The 20,531-nt window shown below is 46.3% G+C and overlaps 1 protein-coding gene across 1 annotated transcript in view; it reads left to right on the top strand.

Annotated features, from left to right (window-relative positions):
• Positions 1-20,531, top strand: part of PAPPA (pappalysin 1) — an 870,469-nt gene that overhangs the window by 714,736 nt on the left and 135,202 nt on the right. The window contains exons 11-12 of the mRNA XM_086921096.1: positions 16,141-16,245; positions 16,342-16,477. Of these exons, the coding sequence (XP_086777222.1) occupies positions 16,141-16,245; positions 16,342-16,477 (241 nt within the window). The remainder of the gene's footprint in view (positions 1-16,140; positions 16,246-16,341; positions 16,478-20,531) is intronic.

Genomic DNA, 20,531 nt, shown 5'->3' with positions numbered 1-20,531 from the left:
CCAGCCGTGACCCTCTTAGTAACACTCCTTCTTCCGTAGCACTTAGTTCATGCCGGATTCGTTCAACCTTGATGGTCTCTGTCTTGATCTGGGGTTTGTGTAATGCTTGTTCCATGGCGGTGGCTCTGACGTTTGAGAGTTTGTGAGATCTGGCCAGGATTAGGATATCTTCCAACGGGATCCCTGGTTTGCGTAGAATCGACCCTCTCAGCGCCTTGTCTCGACATCCTTGAATAATTTGCCTCCTTGTGGCCTTTGGTTGGTCTTCGTCGGTGGTACTGGCTAGCTCCCTGACACGGGCATGGAATTGGTCCATCGTCTCACCTTCCCTCTGGTGTGCCTGTCCCAACTTGAAAACTTCGAAGTCTACATTCAGTTGGGGGTCAAAATGGCCGTTGAGGGCAGCAACTGCTGCATCGTAATTATCCGCTGCCCCCGTATTAGGCAGGTGTTTGAACAGTCTGAAGATTTCATCCCCTGCATAGTGTAGCAAAAGCAACCTTTTCACTGCTCTCTCTGTCTCTCTCGTGACCACAAAGTAATTTTCCAGTCTTTCGAGCCATATCTTCCACTTTGGTGAGGCTGTGGACGGGTCTTCCGCTTCACTGAACGGCGGTAGCACCCCATCTGCGGCGTGTTGAAACGGGATGTTGATAGTGGCTGCTGGTGCATCTTCGTCCGCCATAGTGACGGTGTACCTGGATGAAGTTTTCTGGGTGTTCCTCTTGCCCCCGTCTTTATTGAGAAAGTGTGTGTCCTTGCTGACTGTTGTCTCCTATTGCGCCGGCTCTGTGACGCCACGTGGCAGCTGTCCGGCTCACCTCAGTTCCGTCGTAAGTTCTGCAGGCCTCTGGTGGCGTGAGGGCGTCGTGGTCTTGTCTGGGGGCTTCCCCAAGCCTGGGTCGCCGCTTGTTTTCCCTCCAGGGCGCAGTAGGGCACATCCCCGGCCATTTCCACGACTCACGCGCAATGCGTGAGCATTCGCTGGGTGTTTTCCGCATGTCACTCGCAATGCGTGAGCATTGGTAGGGCGTTTCACCGGTCCGCGACTCACGCGAGATGCGTGAGGAATAGCATCCAGTCGCGTTCGCGGTCCGGCTTCGCCAACTTCTGCGCCGCGTCCCCCGTGCAGCTACAGGGAATACTCCATGGCCCAGGCGTGGAGGCAGGGACAGGTGTGCGGGTCCAGGGCAGGCGAACGCCGCAGCCGGCAGACACGCGGTAGGCACCGCGGAAGGGAGCGGGTCGCTCCGATCAGGCACCGGTGTACGGGCGAGGGTTGGGCCCCCTCCGCTCGTCGCCAATGTTGTGTGCTGTATTCTGGGCCCGGGTGGGGCTCGCACTCTTGCGCAGGGGCAGATCGCGCACCAGCGACAGCACTCAGACCGACACCAGTATCTCAGTCGGAAGTGACGTGCACGAGCGCCCGTCCTCCTTTTATTTAATGCCGCAGGCCACGCCTGGCCTGCGGATGTAGGGATGTGTGTGTGCGTGCGGCAACTAGACCGCTGCCAGCATTACAGTGGCTCCGCCCCCACGCCTGTTTTATTTTCCATATTTTTTTAAGTGCTGGCGGGGGAGGGGGCCACGCTCCTCCACCATAGCGAAGGAGCCAGCACTGAAAGCCATTAGTGGTAGGTAATTGCATGAATTTGTAAACCTTCGCAAGTATGCAGCCACCATTTTGTCTTCAGAAACAGGCACCATATTCCCAGGTTCATGAACTTCTGAGTATTCGCGAGTTTCAGTTAGAATAAAAGTGACTACTCATATAAGGCACCAATGAAAGCAACTCTTTTTTAGTGTGTCACAATTTAGACATAAACATGCACCCCCTGCTTTACTGTATAAACACAAATCTGTCCCAGCAGCATTGATAAACAGAGAACGCCCTACAATCTATATTCCACTATGAAGAAAAACATGCATCGTCAGTTTTACAACACAAATACGAGCATATTCATGCAACATTAATGTATACAAATCACTTGTAACAAAAAAATGCTGTATAGACATAAACTAACGTACACTTCTTTGCTATGTAAGTATTAGCCCATGTCTACAACTGTACTATTTAAGTACAAATTATATAGTCTGGGCCACTGGAATTTTGCGGCAGTGGAGGGCAAAATTATGCAGCATCGTTGAATAAATTATGCTTCAAGAAAAGACAAATTATGCTGCGTCATGCAGCATATTTTCTGGTAGGATTAGTTATATTGTAATTTTTACACTTAACACTGTCTGGGCAAAAGTTGGCCCTCCGTAGGACCAGGTTAACACCCAAACATAGCAAAAGAAAGGTGAGCACTCAACCTACTGTTTGAGCTAGAAATATTTTTTTTGTTAAAATCTGCAGATTATGCAGTTGATGATGGAATAGGTGGCAAATGCTTCAGATTCATAATTATGCAATAAAAACAGAGCAGCCTCACAATAGCATAATTCCAGCGGCGCTGGATATAATAGTACTGTAAAGACACGTACACCTGCATCTTTACTATAGCAACACAAATGTACTTCCGAAGCATTTGCACGTGGTACAAACTGGCAATCAACCAAATGTGCCCCTACATCGTTATTACATGAACACAGATCTACTCCAGTTGCAGAAGCTTCAATATAGATCGTATTCTACGCCTGCTATAGACACCAGTCTGAGCTGACAACGGAGAGCGAACGTACTGGGACCCTATGTAAACACCTGTGGTTTGAAAAGATGGTTGACCTTGTGGCAATGCCATCTTTACACCAATCTTTTGTTGGCCCTAGAGTGGAATACCAGTTGTTTTAGCCCCTGGGGGATGGATCCGTAGTTGCCTCAGTGTTTTCGTCTTTCTATATGTGTGGCGCGTTTTTGAAGCTCTGGGTGGGAGAAGGAAATTAGGGAGGGAGGCCCGAGAGCTACATAAAGGCTGCGACCACCTTTTCTCCCCTCTCGCCTGCCCCCGCCTCAGGGCCTGACAAAGCCCTTTATAGATCTGTCAATGGGGGCGAACAGGGCTCAATTCAAACCCAACGTCTTTTACTGAGCAGTGGGAGTACAAAGGGGCCCCCCTTGTAGGCAGCATTCTCCCGCCCTTTGAGGCGTTCTATGGGTGGCTGAAGCAGAATGGGCCTGAAAAGCCTTTGAACGGGAGCCCTCATGGAAGCCTCTCGTTTGACGTGTCTTCTTTGGGGAGGTGGCAACTGAAGCCGAACCATGCCATGGCCCAGTGCCCTGGCGGCACATCAGACGGGCAGCGGAGGGTACTTTATTGAGAGAGGCCACCCCGGGGGGCACCGCGCTCTACACAATTACATCCGGGCTTGTGCAAGTGTGCCACGGGGACGTTGTGCCATTCTGCCATGGGTTAAAGGCAAGCATTATGAATATCCAAAGACTGGAAGCCTCTTCTGCCTGCTGTGCACGAGGGAGAGAGGTGCTTGCATGAACTTTCAAGCGCAGATTACAAGTGTCTCTGTGATTATGCCTCCTGCGCATTTTACGATCAGCTGGGGAAGCCCCAGTACATCATCGGCGGTACTGCTGTACGGTGTTTGAGACTGCACTGGGGGCTACCTCATTAGACCCCCAATTCCCACAGTTTACCAGGTGCATTACAGGAACCGCAGTCCAACTTTTTCTCGACGAGCTTCCGATTCTGTAGTTCATTGGAATGACAGTGCACGAATCTATTGTGCCGGCGCCGCTCAGATCTGAACCTCTGAATTAAGCAGTGTAAGAGCTCTGAGGGTCATAACAAGTAGGCTATCAGGGGATATATGCACTCAAGAGCCAGGCCACAAAATACCCTGACGCAAAAGAAACAGAGCAGGTTTGAGGTGCATGCGCTGCGTTTTAGGAGTAGTAGTAGTAGGAAGGGAAACCAATGCAATTGCTAGAGTGCTCCTAACGCAAGGCACACCTCCTAAAAATAGAAGTGGGAGGACTAACCAAGGTAGACATAATGCAAGTGACATCATGGCATGTGGCATCATAGTGCATGATGTCACGGTGTGTGACATCACACATGGCATCACAGGAAGTGACCTTACAGGAGGTGGCACCACAAGAAGTGACATCAGATATTAAGACCTCTCACATATGTTTAGCAGGTCTATCATGAGCGCATTGAGAGATTCAACAAATTAGATTTCGCGTTAGGGTTGTGGCAAAAAAATGGCACAACCCTGGCATAAAATCTGGGCCTCAAAGTAATATATTTTCTTTTTTTTCAACTCTGCCACAAAGAAAGCAACAACAAGGAGAAACATGGCAGTAGATATTTTCTGCTTAATTGGTTGCAAAGTCTGCATTTCAAAATCTCTTATGAGGTTAAGGCACCTGCTGCACAGATATCTGTTTGTCCAGTAAATCTCAGGGAATAATAAGAATGGTAGGATAACGCTGGAGGTTAATGCATGTGCTGGAGAGATTTGTGTTTTGTCTAGTCCCAGATTTGAATCAAAGTAGTATAGAAAGTTAGTGTGTCTCCTGCAAAGCACATCATGTAATAAGTTGAGGTCAGATTTTTATTTTATGTAGATAGGTAAGTGGGTTACTGCTTTTTATACAAAGTTTTTTTTGTTACTTGCAATTCATAAACTGTAATCCTTCTAATATACCACAGTGAGTTCTGAAGGACATGTGACTCCTACACCTTGTAACCCCCCACGCTCTTATGTAACACATCTTGTACATTAATTTACACACTTACTTGATTTATTGTCAATGTATAATGTGTATGTTGCATAAAGCATTCCGACACCCTGCATTGGAATGAGTAGAGCTATTAAAGAAAAAATAGTACTTTGTGTAAATACCAGGACACACCAATACATCTGACATTCTTACAGTGCATGCATATCTCATATACAGGGATTGAACAAAGACAAAAGAATGCCTCTCTTAAGTACCTGTGAAGTGATAACAAGCTTCACACCACGCTTAATCGAAACAAAAGGAGGCCCGATGGCCCCTTAATTTGGCTTTTATCTTTGGCCCAGGTGGAGGTGAAAATAAAGAAAGAAAGCACACTCCCTGCCTGCACTTTGGTGCTGAAAATGGACCAGCAATAACGTTTCTGACCAGCCCACCATACCAAGTGACACTGAAAAAAACACAGGTGTCAGAAATAAATCCCATTCTATCCACCTTTGAGTGCAATGCCTTCTGATGTCTTGGCCTTTGAAAAGGCAGTAACCCACAACATGGATGGTTTAAGAGACTGCAACACTAATTCTTTCCATAACTTCAACAATAGGGAACAGAAGGTGGTGGGAGCCTTTCCCGTAAGAATAGAGGAATCATCGATAAACGCTGGTCGGGTGTGAAGACGCTGAGGCGGAAACGCGCAACCGGTGACAAAACACCGTTCCACGGCCTTGAGTATCCACCCCTTGAAGACGCATCAACTTGCGATACAAGACAATTCTGAGCAAAAAGAGTAACGTTTTTAAGAAGCTGGCACCGTGCACGATTGGAAAGCCAAAAGATACCAACATTTCGAAAAAAGCATTATTTTAAACAGATTTTGATCCTGCATGACCGCGCAAGACCCTTTAAGAGTGGTAGGAGAGGAAGTAATATAAAAGAAGATACCAGACACTCAGCCTAAAACTTTATGATGTGGAGGTTGAACAGTCAGAAGAACTTCGCAAAATAACATGAGATAAAGGATTTTTTAAACCACAAGGCAACCACCCAGTGCTGTTGACCAAGAGAGACCAAAAAATCAGTCTTGAAAAAGATGGCACAAAATTGAAATAAAAGCCATCGAAACGCGTCAACGCCATATAAATTGCACAATTGAGTAATCAAGCCTTTCCGGTATACCACAAGAATTAAATGTGTCCAGGATTGATGGTTTGAAATTTGGATACTCGATGTGCTAAGTCTCAATGACAAATTATATTGTCTTTTGTTTGTCTCTCTCCCTCATTGTGTTTTTTAATTGATGAACTACATTGCATTGTCTGTTTTGTTTTAATATTGGTATCTTATGTTTATAACTCTTGTGTGACTTAGAACTGTGTCAATTTTAGTTAGCACATACTTATAGAATGTGAACTTGTTTTTATTATGCATTTTTTCATGTTTTTAACACAACAATAAATTTGGTATAATTTTTATACATATATGTTTTGTCATACTTGTCCAACGCGAATGTCCAATATTAACATTTGGGCCTGATTAGCTAGAAATCTTGCCAAGGGAAACGTTTTTACTTTACTGTTGATAAGTACCCTATTCCCCTGGCTCAGGGGGTCTCTCTATTAAATTCAATAGGTGGGAGAAATTGATACTCAAGACAACATCATCATAAACCCAGCTAATAAAGGTGGGGCCACAGTGATCCTTACCAAAGAAATGTACCGCACAAAATGTTAAAGGCTTCTGCATGAACCCAGATACTATAAATGACTTGACAGAGACCCCACAAAAGAATTCATGAAGGATATACAGTATATGGTTACCCAAGCGAAAAAGAATGGGTGGGTAAGAGGATAGGAGAATGACTTTCTTTATGAAAAAAATCCCAAAGTGCCATATTTTTAACATCTTACCAAAAATACACAAAATATACCCCCCCCCCTTCCCAGGCAGGCCAACAGTATCCGGTTTTGGATCCCTCCTCGAGCTTCTCTCCAAATTCAATGACCATTTTCTGAGACCATTATAAACCCTGATGCTTTCATACATAAAAGACACCAAAAACATGCCTGATGTAATCCAAACATTGATTTTGATTACAACACTGATTTATTCGCAACCCTTGACATTGATGCCTTGTACACAAGTATTCCCCGAGAAGCCTACTTCAGTGTTCTAGAAACTTTACTGAAAAAGTACCATGGGATTCTGGATTAGTGACAGAATGTCGACCACACAAATATCGTGACACCGAAATATTGTGTCAAAAATATCGTTGACACAAATATCGTTTTCCTATACTTATAAAAGAAGTACAAAAATATTGAGGAAAATGTTTTTGTATAGCAACAAATTTTAGGGAATAAGGCAAAAGAAAGCCTGGACATCTTCGTTCACATTGCGTTTTTAAATGGTTTTAAATGGATATTCTTTTCATCGTGCTTCACTGTACACAGATTTAATAACAGTTTCCAAGAAGGAAGGAACCATTTCCATGATGCTCATGAAGTTTAATAAGCCCTGAAAAAGTCCGGTAACAGACGAAACGCGTTGGCTATCTGATTTTTAATCAAGAAAACTAAATAAAGAATTGAATAAGAATTGAAGAAGCCTCTGTTTACTATTTTCTTGGGAAAACTGGCAATATTGAAATAGCTATATTCAAATAAGACTTTTACTTGTAAGATGTGACTTATGTATTAGATCATTGAAGGGTGCAGACCATTCTTTGTAAAAAATGTTTTTGTATACACTTAAATATTTAAAAATATGACACAAATACAACTTTCAATAAATAAACAGTTTAACATAGTATCACAAACATTTTTTTATAAGCAATTTTATTGGTTTTAGCACATTACAAAAGGTAACATTCAGGGAAAGTAGTATGGTACAGTCACTATCATTGTATTAAACAAAGCGTGTAATTTAGCATTCAAGACATCTACATACCGTCCAAATACCATTTCAGTATAATTTTCAGTACAACAGGTCTACCCCCTCTGCCCTCTACCACTTGTTCCATATTTTGTCATATTTAGCACAACAACCTCTGGCCTTTTACACCGGCCTCTCCTGATTGGCACACCAGTTCACCCCACACCTCCATTGGGGCAACGTAAGATACCTGGAAGCCCTCCAGTGTGATGCAATATCTTGTTTGGCCACCATAAGAGCTTTACCTATTAAAGCTTAGACCGCTGGTGTGCCTCCTAATCCATCAAGTACCCCCAGCAGTATTGGCAGCAAGGAAAGTTCCACTTCTCATCCCAACATTTCTAATAGCTCTCTAACCACTGCTTCCCAGAATCGCGTTATAAGCGAACAGGACCAAATCATGTGATAGAAATATGCAGGAGCCTGAGAGCAACAAGGGTTTGCAAGGAGAGCTGCCTTAAATAGACGGTCAGGAGTAAGATAAGCACAGTAAAGGTAGTACATTTGCATAAGTCGGAGTCTGGAGGATATTGTGATGTCTCCAGGCGGCCATCAGCGCATTCCACCAATCCGCATCTTCTAAGGGTCCCAGCCACCTGGTTCTAGGTGGCTCCCTGTATCCGGGCATTGATGATTAATGTATAGTATATCTGCAAGACACCACCTTTCCCTTATGCATCCATCATAAGCTTTGTTTCAACGGGGCTGAATTATGGGAGTGTTGTGCCCAGGGAAATGTGTGTGTGCAGCACATGACGTAATTACAGATATTTATGAAATTGTGCTCTGGACAAAGCATACTCCACTTGGAGTGCCTGAAAGAAGCACATATGTGTACCCAACTAAACATCTCCCAATAGTGTGATGCAGATGGTGTCCTACCTCAACCACATGTCCTGCCACAAGGAAATCTTCTGAGTGAGCGTAGAGCTCCACCCAGTAAGGCAAGTTCAGCTCTCCACCCAATAAAAGACCACATGGTTCACCTCAGCTAGCACTGTAGGTTTGGTGGTACTATTCAGCATCACCATGATTCGTTGAAATCCTAGTGAGGTGAGCTCCACTCTCTAGGCCAGATCAGACCAACCCCCAGACCCCATCATATGGAGCTCATTGACAGTTGATATAGATCAGGCGTGGTCTAGATTTGCACCAGAGAAAAGAGATAGCTACTGAGTCCATCTCCTGAAACCAGTAGCGGGCAGTATCTGGGGAATGTTTTGAAAAATATAAAGAAATTGTGGCAGCAGCATCATTTTATATAGGGCTATTCTGCCCATTACATTCAATAGAAGGGACTGCCACTTCTTAAAGTCTCCCTTAATTTGGCAGGTCAGGGGAGCAATGTTAAAGGACCATTTCAGTTCAGGGTTGAGCGCCACCTGTATGTCTAGGTAACGAAAACTCAGATGACGCACTGGAATTGTAGCCTGCCATTCCACACAGCTCCTTGATGATGGCAATGGTACAAAAAAAGACTTGGCTGGGTTGATGTTTATTCCCAAAGACTTAGCAAAGATCGCAAATGCTTGAGACAACGGGGGCCACTGCTTTCTAAATTTGAGAGGTACAAGACAACATCATCAGGTATAACACAATACGGTCCTCGTGACCTGTTTCCGATTCCTATCCTCTGACCTGTGCGTCGCATCCTATGTGTCGATTAATGGGCTCGATCGCTAGCTCAAAAAGGAGGGGAGACAAGGGACATCCCTGATGAGTCCCCTGACAAGAGTCCGACTGGCATCGCAATCAGGCCCCTAGTCTCAAAGAAAGCCTTGCCCTCCAACCACCCCTACCCCATACTTCCCCCAGAGAAACATCTGTTGCCCTGTAACTTGCATCAAATCATAGAACCAACATATGCTCAGGTGTGGGGTGGTGGACCCCTCTATGTTGCAGGATCATTGAACTCTGTAGCTCGCAACTGAGTGGGTTGGTCGCAGGTTTCCCTGCGAGTGGTGTTCAACCGCATCCTGCGACCGAGCTTTATCGAAGTTCGGAGCTGGTTGCAATTAAATAAGGGGAATGATCCATTCAATCCACCCCCATGTAGGCTTGTTGAGGCTGTATCTTTTTGTGTTGTCAAGCGGCCAATCAGAACATTGGGCTGGAGGCACCAATGAGCCAGAGCTCGGGGAGGGTGAGTTGGCCTGCACATTGCGTCACTCTCGACGGAAGCGGGTACGGACCCATTTCCAGCGCCTAACCAGCTCCACCTCAACTGTCGCCCAGGCTCCGGGGGAGGGGATCTGCTCAGTTGGTGAAGTTTTTTCTCCTCTGTTAGCCAGTCCTAAGCAGATTCTGGGGTCTCAAAGAAAAGTGTTTTATTAGTGTGAGTCACTTTAAGGCGGGCTGGGAACAAATGCCTAAACAAAATATTAAGAGCCCTGAACTTTTGTTTGACTGTGTCATAGTACCTCTGCTTCGCCTGGACTTTCTTAGTGTAGTCCGGAAATATCAGGATTTTGGAGTCCTAGTACCGGAGTTCTGGGAGAGCCAGAGCCTCCTTTAGGATACAGTCTCTGAAGTTGAAAAATCGGGCAATCAGGGGCGGGATTGGTGCGCCAGGCGGCGCCCTGTGCTCATTCTTTAATTCAAACCAGACATAGAGCCTTTCCACCAGGAGCCAGGATTGAATCCTTTGTTCCAGAAACTCGTCAGGATGTGTAGATTCCGCTCCCTCAAGGAACCCCATGAATCTGAGGTTATTACGTCTGGAGCGATTTTCTGCATCCTTCGCGGGGGATGAAGCTCTACCTTGAGGTCATCTGCAACTGTAGAGACCCACCCTTACGCCTCTATAATTCTGATGGTGGCATTTCTGAGATCCTGACAACGGAGTGCCGTGTCAACTCGCAATTCCCCAGTTTTAGATTCAACCGCATTCTGCGATGTTTCTATGGCATGCAGTATCTTGGCCAAGTCCCCTTCAGTAGGCCCTTTCTCATCGATAGCTCACCTCCTGTTGCCCAAGGGCCTTTGGTGTATTGGTCAACATGAGGCTTTAAGCATTTTTCTTTCCCCATAATTGCAGCAGGAGACTACAGCAAGTTCACGTTGGGACCTGACCCACTTGCTTCAATCACGTATCAGCACGAGCAGCTAGGCACCGGAGGAGGAGACCGAGACCGCCAGGAAGTGGCCATGCGCCAGAGAGTGGGATTCGCTAGCTGCAGGCTGAAAGGTCCATTAGCCACCTGTGTCTATGTCTGGGGACTCGGACCAAACCTCCCCCAATCAGCCCGCCCTCCACTAGCCCATGTCAATAGCGGTATGACCAAGATCTTACAAGTCCTATCTCAGTTGGGGGGAGCTCCGTTCCACCAGTACTTACACCATTCTTCAATTCAAAGTTATATTTATGCAAAGGAACACAGAGGGGCTTTTGTAGGCACATCGCAGGATCCTGGAACCTAAGCTCTTATAAGAGAGTGAGTTGTTGCCAGTGACAAGAAGAAGAGGCCCAGCACCGGAGTAGTCATTTGTAATCATGCCCAATGCAGGTTGGGAGTACAGGGAATCTATGTCACCAGGGGGGAGAGGGGACACCCCGAGTCTCTGAGCTCCGCACTCCTATTTAAAATTGTAAGGAGCGGGCTGCACCACAGACAGACAAGCAGGCCTCCACCCCCACATACCTTGCAATGGATACAGATCTAACCCGGTAGAGAAGTCAGCATTCACATAGAGGTCAGTTCTGTGGTCTCAGGCACACCTCTACAGGCCCCAAGCGGTCTGCCTAACTAGTGTACATCCTCTCAGCACCACATGAAGCGCTGGAGCAGGTGCAAGCATACTCTTCCCACCTCCTCTTCTGCATCTCTCACTGACAGTCACTGCGGGCCGCCATTTTAGATTAGGAACAGGGTCAGTGGCGGCACCCATCCCCCAAGGTCAATTTCAGCGCACCCAACAACACTCCCTTAGAGGGTAGCTCTACAAATGCACGTGCCCCCTTACAAGCCTGAGCTAGCTGCAGTCTCTCTGCACCACATGAGCCACAGCAGCAGGAGCAAGTACCCTCCTCTCGGCTCCTCTCCCTCACCTCTCACCGGCAGAGTAAGGTCGTCTGTGACTGGGCACTAATGTAGGTCGGTTCCTGGGATGTCCGATCAGGTCTAGCCCAGGCGTCCCTGCTGTCAAGCCTCAGAAGGGGGTGACCAGCCGACACTCATTGTGAAGTTGTCATCTTAGAGTAAGACCGGGGCCCTAGGCCTTGCCTTTCCCCCGGGCCGATTTCAATGCTCCCAGCCGCAATTCGAACACACAGGGATGGGTCGCGGCGTAGATGTGGAAGCACTTCACCGTAAAAAGCACGGCGATTGAGGTTAGATGGAGGCAGATGACAAAGGGATTCAGAGTACACTTAAATATTTTAATACATATCTATAATACAATGTACATTACATAAATTTAATTAACATTTAATATTAAAAATAAATATTTACCTATGTAAACACACACACACAAGAGCATATCTGTGAGTATGTTTATATATACATATGTATAAAAGACAACTAATATTAAATATATTGTCAAGTCAAAATAATAATAATAATACCAGTAGTTGTAAAGCACAAACAATTACCAGAGGGTGTCAAGTCCCTGGGGGCCGTCGGGAATTTTAAGCAAGCTATTGCCCAGAGTCCCATGTTGCTGGGCTAACATGCCGCCAGCGAGCGAACCTTGAGCCCCCGTGTTCTGGAGTCAGCCGCCCTCGTCACTGTGCCACACCTCTTCACTTTATTCGATTTATCATACTAAATCATAAAAGCACATACAGTAAAAAGTAATTAAAATCATCACAACACATTTAAAAACATTAATCGAAGGGGAAAAAAAAACTTCAGCCAAAAACCATGACACATACAAACCATGAAGGCAACAAGTTCATTGGTTCTTCTGGGCCGGTACGACAGGGCCTTATGGGACTCCTTACAGACATTTGCTGACAACCTTCTCAGAGACAAAAGAAAGGGCTAGCGCCTATTTTGTAAAACGCAGAAAAATCGCTTTGCCACAGCAGCTTATGCACTATTTACACAAAAACGTAAAACATTGTAATCCCGCGATGCTTATTAGGAGAATCCGAGTGTATTTAGCTGTAAATAAAAGCACCATAAAATGACATATGGTACCATAATGCTAGAAAGCCATCAAGAATTAGGTGGACGACGGAAGCGAGAGTAACATAGCTGGGGGAGTGGGAGAGGGAGGGGGCAACAGACATGGGTGTGGGAGTAGCTGGTGGGGAGGAAGGGAAAATAAGGACATGCTGGAGGAAGCAAGAGGAGCTTGAGGGAAGACAAGTCGGATGGGGTGGGGGGCGGGGGGAAGGGGAGTGAGCGAGTGGGAGGGAGGGAAGCGCTGGCTCTCGGCATTGCGTGGGCAGGGGGCGCATTCCTTTGAAGTGTGAATCAGGGGGCGGGGGAGCGGATCCCTTTGAAGTGAAGCTCTCGGAGGCAGGCGGCTCGGGGAGCAAATGGCAAGCGCGTGCACAAGCACATGCACTCGACGTAATCCGCCTGGTGGTTTCAGAGCTTGGTTTGCCCTCAATACTCTCGTCCTATTATCCCTTGCGGGATTAATAGGACGAGACCTAAAAACGCAAACAGCCGTGCTTCAACAGAAATAAAGCATCTCTTTTTGACGGTTCCCTATAGAACTTCTCTCTCGGTGCTATGCCCCCTCATAAAGTTATCACACGCAGTTTGGAGTCATATAGACGAAAGATAAAGTTTAGGAAAATAATATTATATACCATTAAAGCTGCTCATGACAGTACACTGCACTTTCACAGGCCTCTCACGCTTACATTTTATACTTTTACATGAATTGCTTTACTTAGCAATAGACCAAGTACTAGGGGGCAGATTTACAAGTCCCTTGCGCCACTTTTGCGTCCCTTTTAACATGGGAAAAGAGACACAAAAGTGGAGCAAGGGGCATGTAAATCTTCCCCTAAATCTCCTGTGATCCCAAAGCAGCCCACGGTGTAGCACCAACTAAGATGTCATATCTCCACACGGCCTAAGACCTTATCACCGTCTCTTTTCCACTTCTTAAGACTTGCTCGCACGAACACTAGCTTTCGGCGGAGGTCTGAGTGGGGAGCAGCAGGCACTGTAGGCAGGCACTGCTACCTTGAAGAAATGAGAAAAGGAAATAATGTGTTTGTGCCCCACACCATAGGGTGATGATTTTTATTATCTTTAGGGTGACTCACACAGCATAAAGTATTTCTAGATGCATTTCACTTAAGGTGCGCACCCCGGGGGGGCGGCTCACTAAAAACCAACTGTGATGTGTTTATCACTGTAACCCGGAGTAAACCTGTAGGCAGTGTACCAAGTGCTGTCTGCCACATATGGTCATTCCTATACAATGGCGCATGACTGCCAACGCTAATTCCTGGAGCCTGTGACCACACCTAACCTGTTATGTTAATTAACAGGCACATCATCATAGTGCTAACATACACCAGAATAGATTTCAGGGACTAATTTCCATCTAAAACTCCGGAAGCACTATTTTTCAGCTAGGCTATTATATAACTATATGCCATAGGATAATCCATCATTTTACCCTTGTTTTAACAAAAACCTCTGGATTATTGCCTCAATCAGTGTGTCAGGGGTAATCAGCGAATACAAGACTCGTACTTTCGATATTAATGCATAAGGCATGCAACCCCCCATAGCTGAGCAGTACCACTGACTATGTTATGCTTCTATCACAAGTGTTTGACTATAGGAGCGTGCCTCCCGCCAGATGTGCATGATTCCTGAACCTCTCATAATTAGGGTAAGAAGTGTGATTGTAGCCTCATGTTGTTCAGAATGAAGTTATGTGCATGCTCAAGTGTGCAGTGTTTTTTTGCAGTGGTTTGCCGTGCTTCACTTTATAGCATTGTCGTATATGATGCCAAATGAAAACGTTTTAAAATGTGCAGAAGTCTGATATGGATAGGTGGTTGATGCCAGTTGGGGGCCAATACCACAGGGTGTCACCCCATCGGTACAAGTTCTGCACAAGCTATTATCAAAGCTGATTATTTTTATATTGGCACCTACTGTCATACACTAAAAACTCTTCGGTGCATCCGTTATTGTTCTCTGCTTTTCTCCAGTAGGAGTTCCAATAGAAGGTGAGAGCCATAGGCCTCATATCTACACATGGTAAGAATCAGTAAACATTGAGGCCCTGATGAAGGCCTCAGACCTTCTATGGGCTTTAAATGTTGACTGAGACATGTTGGCTTATTCAGGGGAAATTGAGTCATTGTCACTCAGATAGACCCCACAACCTGTTTTTAACCATATCTAAGGTACCCAACTAATGAAGGAAGTTTACTTGGGTATACCCTGAGTCACTTTACCACTTTTCTTCTGGATCCCTATTTAAAATCCAGTAACGATTTATATAAGAACTCCCAACATTGGTTGAGTCCGCCCTGGTGGTACCATTGTGTGGATAGGTGCAGAAGATGAAGCGTGCCACTATATAGTGGGTGAGGTGTCAACTGCAAAATATTTGAAAACCTCCTTGGATCTCTCTTTGTTAATCCAGCCTAGTTGACAATCTGTGTACTGTGATTATGCTAGGGAGGACACAACTAAGTCTCCTATTCTCTCGCTCTCTCTCTGTGAAAGTGACGGGAAACCAGACAACGTGCAGGTGCTGATGAACGTGTCCCGGTGTCTGAAAATTATATCGGGACGAGTTCAGCATATTTTAGTGGCGCTCAATTTCTGGCAGGGTGGATAGCATCTACCCTGCGAAAATAGTGGGTGGATGCGGTCTACCGGCTTCTATCTCTGACTTGTGCCCTGTCCTTACACTTCGCACATTTAGCAGCCTTAAATCAGTTAATATCTCAAGGATCTTATGTGCACAGACAGGTATCAATGTCCACCTAAAATGGGGAAACGCCCTATAGACGCCCCCATTGCTGTAGCATGTGTTCGTCTTTGTATACAGTATACTGTAGTCAGCTGGGCACTTCACTGGGGCAAAGTATGTTCCTTAATCAGGAACTGTCTGTAAATACCTTCTCCAGGGAAGCATGTGTTCTTCATGTCAACTGTAAGTAAATATATAAGCTTATCTCAGTTGTACTTATCAGCTGGTGCAGGATTCTTCAATACACATGTTTATTCTGTGAGAATTTTTCACAGTCACTTGTTGCTTACTAGACAACTTGTTTGCACTAAATGCATCCCACTCTACAAAGCTACCTGCTCCGGCTACCCCCTCCCTGCTACCCGTCAGGCAGTGTGTATCCACGTGTACATCATTTCTCGCTAGAGAGTTCCAAGGAACCATGTACATTTTTCAGTGTATAGAGTTTTGTTTTGTAAATTACAGTAAGGCAGATATTGTCCACAATACAATTAGCATCTTGTTCAGGTGTTCCTAAATTTAACATGCATCACATTCACCGCAGCTCTAACCCTAGAGTTGCAGGATGTATTGTTTTCCTCATTACATGTGAATTGTCTATCTCATGTGGGTCTGTCCATGTTTTCTCTTGCCTTAACTGGACGCTCCTTTGTGGCTTGCAGGTGTGCCGGACCAAGGTGACAGATTTGAATGACGGAGTGGCTCAGAATGCCTGGTTCCCTTGTACAGTCCCTGCACATGTAAACCAGGGACATTTCTGGCTAAAGGTAAGGAAATAACACAACAAAATAGAGTTTTGAAGATAAGGACCTGCGAAGCAATATGCTTTCTTCTTTTTCACCCGTGCTGTCTTGTCTTTTTAGACATATTTCTCCCGGCCAATGGTGGCTGCTGCCGTCATCATCCATCTAGTCAGTGATGGCACCTATTACAATGATCAGCAGCAGGAGACAATCCGGGTGCAGCTGTTTGATACCAAGGACCAAAGCCACGATCTCGGTAGGAAGCCCCATGCTCGCTTCTCTATCTCCAAATCTAGATTTGGATAGTTGACTTCTGAACGTCCATAATGTAACCCATATAAATTGTTGGATTTCCTCTAGAAGCATAGGGTTTCCCTTTTTCGTGGTTTACTTCAATGGAAACTAATGGGGGGGGGGTAAATCATTGGGAAAGGGTTTGTTTGGATAACTCGTTCTCTGTCTGAAGTATTTTGGTGTTCCATTCCCTGGATATGTCCATTGTCCCTTTCCAACAAGCACATAAGGCAGGTTTCTATCTCTCTGGAATCTGTGAATGAATTTTATTTGTTTGGTTACTAAAAACCATTACATAAAACCAAAATACAAAGGTAACAACATTACAAAAGGTAAAATCAAGGAAATTGCAAAGGTCCATAGGTGCAGAGCATGCAGGGCAAAGATTCATAGGCCGACAGGAGACTCTAGAGTCCGGCCTCTGGAAGCCATCAACCTAGCCCGAGCTTGAAAGATGAACTTTCCAAAGGCCGCCATGTGCTTTACAGTGGCAAGGGTATACAGATGAGTAATCCCTTCCTCTGCGGTGTGTAACCCCGATTGTCTTAGTACTGGCCTGAGGTAAAGACTACGGGCCAGGCGTTGGGCCGGGCAGCAGAACTGGAGGTTGGCCAAGGACTCACGTTTATACTTGCAGAGCCTGCATTCCCGGACTTCAAAGCTGGCCTGACCGCAGAAATATAGTTCTTTAAGGGGCAGTGGGTGTAGTCTATAAGCCAAAATCTTATGGAGGGCTGCACGGCCCACCGCCTGCGTGAGATGATGTTTGGGAGTATGCTGGGTGTGCGAAGACACAAGGTCTTATGCAAGTCTTTTCTACTCAGGGAGTCCAGATTCAGTTCCCGTGACCGCGCACGCACTTGTTTTTTATTGCATTCTTGATGGCAAAATATTTGACATATTCAGGGTTCCATGAGTCCGTGGCAAGTTTGAGCTGGGTCTTAGCCACTTCGAGGGTGGCCGACCAGGGGTTCTCAGGCTCTGTGAAAATGCATTTCAAGACTGCCTTTAATGTGTTCTCCTGTGCCGCCGTTGTTAATAAGTAATATTTGCTTAGGGCAGCCAACTCTTCCAGGTTTTGCTGGTTGAGCGAGAACTCCAGGCGAATGAGGGTGTTTCTAGTACACCTTGGAAGATGGAAGACTTTCTTGTATGCTCTGCACTGATTTTTTTCCAATTCGTTACTCAGTTTCCCCGGGAATGCCTGTAGAGCATAGTTAAGTGACGGCATAAGTTTGGCTTTAAGAACTCTATTAATGGCCGTGGTGGACGGGCTATGTAAGGATGCTTGCAGCTTGCAAATGGCATAGGTGATGGATTTACCTTTGGCTTGGATAGACTTGAGGTGGGCACTTGTGAGCCCCGATTCCTGGAAGCAAATTACCAAATAGGTGTACCGCTGCGTGGAGTCCAGAAGGAGGTTGCCTAGTCTCCATTTTATAGCTTTCTTCCTAGGGTAGTGACCAAAAATAATTACTTTTGACTTGCTTGGGTTTGCTACAAGCCTGTTTTTGTCGTTGTACTTGGCAAGTTCCGTCAGTACCTTCTGTAGCCCCATTCTCGTGTGGTCAAAAAGAACCAAGTCATCAGCATATTGCATGAAAATAATTTTTTTTCCACCAATCTTTGGGGTGGCCAGGGCAGCCCCAGTCAGAGCCTTCTCCATGTCCGCTGTGTATAAATTGAACAATAGTGGGGCTAACACACACCCTTGTTTTAAGCCTCTGTCTGTGTTTATCTTAGCTGATGCATGGTCCCTCGAGAGTTTAATTTGCACCCATGTTTTTAGGTCGAGCTGATGTGGCATTCATGCGAAGTATGAATGCATCAGCTCGACAACTTATGCTGCCCGTATTTAGGAGAGCGGACAGCTATCAGACGCGCACTTTCCCATTGTCAGATTTCACCTCGGGAGCGCGCGTCTGATAGCTGCGCATGCGCGGTGCAAGCCCTGGCTCTCACACAGACACAGGCAGCCCCCACCCCTCTGCATGCACGCACGCACACACACAGGCGCAAGCCCTCGCTCACACACAGACACAGGCAGCCCCCACCCCTCTGCATGCACGCACGCACACACACACAGGCGCGCGCATGCACACGCAGGCACACTATCCCCTGCCTCGCATTCTCTCAATCACACACAGTCACGCATGCGCACACACATGCACACACACACACACGCACGCACACATGCATACACACACAGGCCTTCACATTAGCCCTGGCCCCCCCTCCCCTCCCCTCCCACTCACCGGGCTCTTTCGGCGTGTTCCGTGTCTCCTCTTCAGCGCTGGTCGGAGTCGGCCGGCTTCACTGCTTCCTCGGCGGCGGCGGCGGGCGGAACTTCCTGCTGGATTGCAGGCCCCGCCCCCGTCTCGGCCAAAAGTGCCTGACTTCCGGTTTTCACGGAGCAGGGCTGCGGCGGTGATTTCGAATGCTCTACGTTATTGAATGGACGCAATTTACAGCACATCGTCACAATTGACGACGTCAAGCACGTAGACACCGGTGCAAGGTCACGCAGGGGGTCAAGAAACGTAACTCCATTTTGTAAAACCGGTAACCTAGCAACATACAGGAAGCACATCGGAACTCTTCCGTTAAATAAATATAAGTACTAACAAAGCTGAATTACTCATCAGTGACACGCACACTGCGTGTCATTTTGGCAAACCATTAGTGGCGCACACAAGGTGTCATTCCGGAAAACATTACCTCATCAGTGACACGCACACTGCGTGTCATTTCGACAAACCATCTGTGACACTTGTTTTTACAGCGTTCCATAAGTAAGGTTAACAACCCCCCACATACACACACACACAGACACAGCCCCTTGCATGCAGTTTATAAACGTAGCCCTTTGCATGCTGCTGTAAAGTAGGTTTATAAACTACACAGGGGAGGTGGGGTTGATTGACTGCATCTTGGAAGACCTTGTTTACCTCACTTTTAAGAAGGAAGCTGACTCGTGGTATCACAGAAATGTAAATATCGGGGTCACCACCAGCCCGAAGCATAGTTTTTTTGTGGCAAGATTTCAACTGGAGGCGTTCTGGTTACTCGCAGCAGGTGCATTAGCCGACAGAATTTTCTCTTGGCACGTTTCTCGCTGGATCGGCGTGACATCAACCTGTGCGTTGATTGGGTGCAATTTATCCGTGTAGTGCTGCAGGCTGCAATTTCGAGAGATGCCCCCTCTAGATAAACCTACCATATGGGTGGTTAATCTGTAATGCTGTGGACGTGACATCCTCCACCTGGCTGAGAGATGTCTCTCCTCAGTTGTAAAAAAAGAGAGATTACAAGTCAGCCAACGGTGCTTGCAGTATTATGCACACTCCTGCACAGACAGGGCTCTCGAACGCTTGAGGCGCGCTGTTGCAAGGGCCCTGCGACCTCAAGGCGCTTTGCTAAGCCAGCCACCCGGCCATTAACATGCAGGTTGTCCAAAGTCCAGCGCGGTGAGGCAGGCAATCCGCTGTCATCCAGCTGTTACCATTCAAGAGGCACTTGCCGCAGCGGCGTAAGTGCACTTCAGCACAGGAAGTTATCTCCAAGGCCAGGCCATGCAAACAGGATAAGCACACTCGAGTCTGCGAATAGTGCCTCTCACTCTGCCTCCGTCCCAAGAAGTCCCCTTTTTAGATACACCCTGGCAAGACTTTTTATTTTAAAGGCTTTATGCTTCTTAATAAGTTCCTTCCGTTTATAAATGTCTTTATTTTCATGTCCTTCTGTGAAACCTCTTGCCAGAGTGGCACCATTTTGAAAATCCGCTGTGAGTTAGTTTTTCCAAAGGTCTGACTTTCTTCTCTTTTGCCTGACTTGTTGCGGACTCTCCCCAGCCCCACTAGCATCTCAGAGGTCTCCTTGATAAGACTTTACATGGTTTAGTACCTCTTCACCCTCTTTTTACGGTTCACTGTTAATGCAATAGGTCTCGCATTATTAAAGTTTAAGCTATTGGCATTGTAAATGACAATGCCTTTTATTTGTTTGCATCGGTGCAT

The sequence above is a fragment of the Lissotriton vulgaris genome, chromosome 5 (genome assembly GCF_964263255.1).
Source record: "Lissotriton vulgaris chromosome 5, aLisVul1.2, whole genome shotgun sequence".
Classification (NCBI taxonomy): domain Eukaryota; kingdom Metazoa; phylum Chordata; class Amphibia; order Caudata; family Salamandridae; genus Lissotriton; species Lissotriton vulgaris.
The sequence above is the reverse complement of the archived record's forward strand: the minus strand, read 5'-3'. Positions and strand labels throughout refer to the sequence as shown.